We start from the raw sequence: 6,649 nt of genomic DNA, 5'->3' as shown, positions 1-6,649 counted from the left end.
GCGTGCAGTGGGTTGGGATGTGCCTTGAGAAGCCAAGCCATAACCTGAGTGGGCTGCTGCTAGTATTGTACTTGGGGCTGCTCACCAAGAGGTACAGGGCACACCGAGGCCAGATGCTGCTTGTTTGGGTTTGTGAATCTTTGAGAGATTTTAAGAAAGTCCACAGCATGAGTCAAGACAGGCCTTCTGTAGGCAAAAGCCACTGGTGGCAGCTTGGATGGGCCCACACGTTGGATGTGGTCTCAGGACATGACACCTGTGTTAACCAGCTTGATGGAGACTCAGATATGGCTCCTGCCTGAGTCTGCATGCATTTCCTCCATGTATGTCCCTGGTACCTTTTGGGCTGCTACCCCAGTGCTGGAGCTCAAGGCAAGTTAGTCCATCAGTGAGTAAATCTGTGTGTGGGCCTTTTAAGAGAAACATCTGGGATTCCAGCCACAATGTCCTCTACTTTTCACAGCCAGAAGTTGTGGAGACTTCTTTTTCTAGCACTGGAACCCTGGACTGGGGAGCCTGGTGTCAGGCTAGGACTTCTCACTTCTCTGGGGGAACCTCCACTGCCGAAATACCCCTCCTGATTTTTAACCACCACACGTGAGTGTGGGACTAGTCCATTTTGTGTCTCTTCTCCTCCTACCAGTCTGGGTGGCTTATTCTATATATCCGTAATTGTACAACTTCTGTGCAGCTAGACTTCAGGCGATTCTCAGTGATGGTAGTTCTGTACTTGTAATTTTGATGTGGTCGTGAGAGGAGGTGAGCACAGGATTTAGCTACTCCACCATCTTGCCTGGAAATCTGTAGTGTTCTGATAGTTTGTCTTGTAAATGTGATGAAATAAAGAAGTTACTTAATTTCTCTTTTCTTTTGGGCAAAGGTAGGATGTGCTCTTGAGGTGGATAGTGAAATTAGGATATTAGTATCCATTCATTTGACAGATAAATTGAGATACCAAATCTCAGGAAGGAAAATGCTATCTAAATCTGGAGGAGGTGTTCACATTTTACCACCCTATATTGAAAAAAGGGAAAGGTTAAGAGGCCACAAACTCCCAAGGATTCAGCATTGTTAGAAAAATCTGTTGCTTTAAACCCTTGATGAGTAGCTATAACTGGATTGATGTAATTCTCCCTGGAGAGCATAAGACTAACATCTTATGCTCTCCAGTTCCTTAACATCTTAATGCTCTCCAGTTCCCTAAGTGGATTTCATTTCTTTCACAGACAACAAAAAGCAAAATCTTAAATGGGAAGTTGATAATAGCCATTAACAGTGCTTAGAACTCAAAATGAACATTTCAGATGACCAGACTTCAGAGTACAGTGTTTATAAGTATTTGATTGAAAACAAGTCTTGACCTGACCTTCCCATGAGACTGGTGAAATGAAAATGATTCAGAGCGGATCAGTCTTTGTCATTCAGAGGCAATATTTTGCTTTGTTTGTGCAGATAGCTTATACAATTTGTATTCTGGTACCAGTTTAACAGATTCATGATAGAATAATAAATGATTTTATTATTTTAAGAAGTAATAGATTCTTCAGATTTTTAAAGTTCCTTTTCCTCACCATTTGCTTAATATTTACTTTAAACATTAGCTGTGTGTCATAATTGAGGGAAGCAGTTTAACCAGAATTGTTAGATTTTTGTGAGATAAGTATTCCTTTCCTAAATTTCTGCCTTGGTGGAGCATTTGTTCCTGTTGTGACTCCTGGAGCAAATCCATTACCATGCAGTTGGATTAAATGTTTTTTCCTTAGATCTCAGATTTTAGATCGAAATCTTAAAATACTTTAAATGACAGTGGAACTCTTGTTGAATTCTTTGTGATAACTCGTGTCATTTGACGATATCTTCTGTCACGTTTTAGTTTTAAGGTTCTACAAAGAGAGGCAGGCATTCCAGTTGTTTTAAGTTTGGTTTTGCCAAATCGTTTCATTTTTTTAAGAAAGTGGATTTAAAATAAACTGTAGTTCAGACTAGGAGACAAAATATATGCAGACATAATGGGAGGGATATCTAGGAGAATATATCCATACTATCAGATCAGTAGGTAGAATGACTCAACAGAGTTAAACATGAACAAAAGGAAAAGAAATAGTCTGTATGCAGCTATACAGATTTAATATAGGAATAAAAGACAAAAAAGTTGAGGAAAAAAGGTAAATATGGCTGGAGCAAAAACTGTATAACCAACTCTGTGCTTTTTGTTGGTGAGGGGACATCCAATTAAGCTATATGTTAAAGACTACAGTAGAACCTGGCAGACAGCAGTTTAAGTCATGGACTTGAAAAACCAGCAATGTGTTTGGATTAACACTAGACAGAAAGGAATGCCTTGTAGTATGTGCAAAAAAGAACTTAATGTACAGGTGAGAGATGCTAAAAAGTTTATAGTAAGCAAGAGGTAAAAAAATGGAGGTTGTGTATGATCTATTAATAATACTTGTTGTTTATACCTCATTTTGTTCCAGACATTTTATAAAAGGCCTTTGAAGGAATACAATAAAATACAAAATGTAATTAAAAATTAGTAGACAAGGAATCCATGGAAAGATAAAATGGTTCTGGAAGGACTAGTGATATAGTTCACAAAATACACTGTGAGTTCTTGCATATTTGATAGAACTTGACCTTAAGCTTTCCAGCAGTCAGCTCAAAGAGGAAAATTATGGACTTTTATAGTGACTATTTAAATTCAAACAAATTAAGTCACCTAGGAACTCATCTTAAGATCAGAGGGGAGTTTATCGAGTTATTGACCATTTATGGTCTTCATCAATGACACTATACTGTCCTCCACAGCTTGCTTACAATAAACAAGTTAATAAAAGTTCTATAGAGGCCAAAATGATAGTCCAGGCATTCATGTGGGTAAAAAGTCATTGATAATCATTCTTTGATATTTTTATGGGTGTAATGAATAATAGGGTTTTTAAAGGTTCTTGTTAAATTTTAATCATCCTCCCTAATCCTAATTTTCTGATTAGGTCATCTTTACTTCCTAATTGTGAAATCTACAGGAGTTTTAAAGAACCAACTTTGTCAAGGTGGGGTAGGAAATATCTACGTTTGATTGCCACTGACATCTTTTTAAATCTCCACCTTGTTTCTTTTCAGGAATAGGATAACTATGTAGCAGAATAGCTTCTGAGATCAGTTCTCTTTGTCATACGAGTGTTATAACTCTTCCTTTGACCTGTTAATTACAAAATGGTGACACTCATATATTAATGTGCCTCTTTATTTTTTTTAAACCAGCATATCTTTCTGAAGCCATGAAGCTGACACAGTCTGAGCAGGTGAGACAGTTTTTAATATTTGTAACAAGGGTTAGAAGGATTTTCTTGTAAAGATTTGAACTATGTATAAAATTAGGCATTGCACCTTTCTCGAAGCACTATAGTCAAAATATGTAACATGGGCAAGAGAGGAGTATTTTAGAAAGGAAATTAAAACCAAATCAGCTGCTGTTGATGTACTAGACATGGTACGCAGGGGCATCTGTTTTTTTTTACCAGTGGCTACTCAGAGATCTCAGATTGCCAACTGTCTCCTCTAGAGACGCCTCTTCCAGCCTTTTCTGATCATTAGCTCCTTTGGCCAGGAGCTCACAGTAAGTAAGCGGGCCTGGCCAAGGGGAAACCAGTTGGCCTTTTCTTTGCTTGTCAAAGATAATTTAAATCTGAACTTGTCTGTTCCTGAATTCCTAAGCAATTCTGGTACTTTTAAATTTGTTTCACCGATGGCTTTAAATTGTCTTTTGTGTTTGGGGAGATCCTGCGTAAGTTTTAAAAATACCTTTATCTAAGGATAAGTTTTTATTCAGAGGTGATTCCCGGATTATAAAAGTGGCAGGTACATAGGTGGTGTTTGGTAAATGTCTAATTGAATTAAGGAGATCCTTTCTGTGAGCGGATAGCAGTGGCAGGGGAAAAAAAATGCCAGTTCCTCAAACTGAAACAAGAGAACCTAAAAGTTGTGTTATATCCCATGCACTTCCCTTTGACTGTATAGAATTACTCGTGTGAGCCACGTAATGTGGACGTGCATTGAGCCTTTGAACACCCAGATGATAAAAAAGACTTTTTTGCTAGTTGTAGAATCAATGTCTATAAAGAGGAAAGTTTTCTAATTTTAAGCTGAATACAAATAGCATTGCAGAGAGTTAAGGCACATTCAAAAAGGTCTGATTTAGTGTGTTGATCTGGAGTAGGACTTCTGACTTTCTGGAAGGATGGTATTGTGTTATGAGTAAAAATGTTTACTTACCTAGAAAGACCTAGTTACTTTGAAAAATGTTACTAAATTGCAAACATAGTATATAAACTTCAGTGTTAGTGGGCTATTCAAAAAGGAGCATCTTGGAATAGTATTTTCTGGACATTACTAAGCAGACTTAAAATGTTAAATTGTACTTCTCTTTCTGTGTAATAGGCTCATTTATCACTGGAATTGCAAAGGGATAGCCACATGAAACAGCTCCTCCTCATCCAAGAGAGGTGGAAGAGGGCAAAGCGGGAGGAAAGATTGAAAGCCCAGCAGAGCACAGACAAGGTTGCGGCTGCCCAGCTTCAGGCATCTCACAAACCCTCGGCGGAGGACGCAGAGGGCCAGAGTCTCCTTCTCTCTCAGAAGTACAGCCCTTCCACCGAGAAACACCGGCCTGAAACTCAGGGGATCTTTGACAGGGATCCAGACACATTACTGTTTTTACTTCAGCAGAAAAGTGAGCCGACAGAGCCATGCATTGGAAGCAAAGCCCCAAAAGATGATAAAACAATTATAGAAGAGCAGGCAACCAAAATTGCAGATTTGAAGAGGCATGTGGAATTCCTTGTGGCTGAGAATGAAAGATTAAGGAAAGAAAATAAACAACTAAAGGCTGAAAAGGCCAGGTGTCTAAAAGGCCCAGTAGAAAAGGAGCTGGATGTAGATGCAGATTTTGCAGAGTTATGGAGCTTGCCACCACATTCAGAAACTGCTACAGCCTCTTCAACCTGGCAGAAGTTTTCAGCAAATACTGGGAAAGCCAAGGATATTCCAATACCCAATCTTCCTCCCTTGGATTTTCCGTCTCCAGAACTTCCCCTTATGGAGCTCTCTGAGGATATTCTGAAAGGACTTATGAATAATTAAAATAGAAGGCCATAGAAGAGGTGAGAAGAGGAAATAATACACTTCAGGAAAAAAAAAAAAAGAGAGAAAGAAAAAGGGAAAACCACATGCAGGGGTAATCCCGGAGATGCTTCATCATCTGGCATCTTGTGGACAAGAGGCATTGCCAGGACTTGGAAAACAGTCACTGTGAAATACGTTGCATATCTGATTTACTGACTCGAGCTAATGATTCCAGATTTAGCAGACACTAAACTATTGGAGGTTCACTTTCTCCTGATAAAAACCAAATGGCTACCTGGAATAATTTTTTCAAGCAACAGTTATTTTTCTTATCTTCAGGGTTAAAATGTATAAAAGTATGTTATATGTAATTAATCTATAATGCCATAAATGATAATGCAAAACCTAAATAATATGGTGGCCCGAGGGGCTGCCTTGTATTTGAAACATGCTTTCTATCATGCATTGACTGTATGCATTTTGTTATGCACATTTCATTTGTTTAATAAGGTGTGTAAGACACACCTTTCTAGATGAAACTCTGTGTGCCACACTTTGCACTACTCATAACATAATGATAACCTCAAAACTATCAGGAGAAATATTTAAATTTCCATTTTATGAAGAACCAAATTATTAGTTATGCTTTTTTTAAAAATTACCAGTTTACATAATTAATCAGGGTGCATTTTAAGTTCTAACTTTTTTTGTTTATTGTATAATGCATCATTTGAAAATACCAAGGAAATGTCCTTTTGTTTTTAATGATGCATGAGTGGAAGTAATGCTAGTTGGCAGTATTTGATTGTAAGAAATCAATAAAGTAATTGTGTTTTATACCTTTGTTGCATGTGGTCGGTAATTAAAAAACAAGTTTTATATGGTTTCTGTGTTGTAAATTTTGAACATGAATTTGAAGAGATTCTATCAAATGGTACTTTAAAGATTTTCTTCAGTGTTTTGTAGTCAGTTTCTTCCCCTGCAACAAGGGTAAAAAGAGAACAGGAAGTTCCTGGGGTCTAAATGTGTTCCCAACCTTTTCCTTGCCCTGGCACGTATGGAAAATGCTCAGGCTGTGGGCAGCTGCTGCCGTCCCTGGGGTGCCTGCCTCCCGGTCAGATCAGAACATAGTGGTTGCAAAGCACTGGCTAGGCACTGCTCTGCTATTAGGCACTGCTCTGCTGTCCAGTTGTGTTGTGTTCCAGGATGGGGAGGGAAAGGGAGGACATAAGGGAAACACATTTGGTTACAAGCCACTGGTGAGTTTATTTTATTTATTTAGACGTTTTTTTCAAGGACCTTGTCTGTTTACAATCCCTTTTTTAAAATTTTTTTTTATTTTTCACGCCTACAGCACCTGGTCTTCCTAGGTAGGTCTCCCATCCAAGTACTAACCAGGCCCGACCCTGCTTAGCTTCCAATATCAGACGGGATCGGGCTTGTTCAGGGTGGCATGGCCGTAGACAACCACTGGTGAGTTTAAAGCATAGACTTAGTTTATTGTGTGGAATTGGGGGAGTAAGAG

The 6,649-nt window shown here is 38.6% G+C and overlaps 1 protein-coding gene and 1 pseudogene across 2 annotated transcripts in view; one reads left to right on the top strand and one right to left on the bottom strand.

Moving 5' to 3' along the window:
- The window catches only part of NRBF2 (nuclear receptor binding factor 2), a 22,910-nt gene extending 16,903 nt beyond the window's left edge, over positions 1-6,007 (top strand). For both annotated transcript variants that reach the window (XM_006915593.2, XM_006915594.3), the window contains 2 exons: positions 3,265-3,305; positions 4,441-6,007. In XM_006915593.2, the coding sequence (XP_006915655.1) occupies positions 3,265-3,305; positions 4,441-5,142 (743 nt within the window). In that variant the 3' untranslated portion in view covers positions 5,143-6,007. The remainder of the gene's footprint in view (positions 1-3,264; positions 3,306-4,440) is intronic.
- A 462-nt stretch (positions 6,008-6,469) lies between these two features.
- Positions 6,470-6,589, bottom strand: LOC112482798 (annotated as a pseudogene).
- Positions 6,590-6,649: the final 60 nt, after the last annotated feature.

The sequence above is a fragment of the Pteropus alecto genome, unplaced genomic scaffold, assembly GCF_000325575.1.
Source record: "Pteropus alecto unplaced genomic scaffold, ASM32557v1 scaffold155, whole genome shotgun sequence".
Taxonomy (NCBI): Eukaryota; Metazoa; Chordata; class Mammalia; order Chiroptera; family Pteropodidae; genus Pteropus; species Pteropus alecto.
This window is presented reverse-complemented; position numbering and strand designations above follow the sequence as displayed.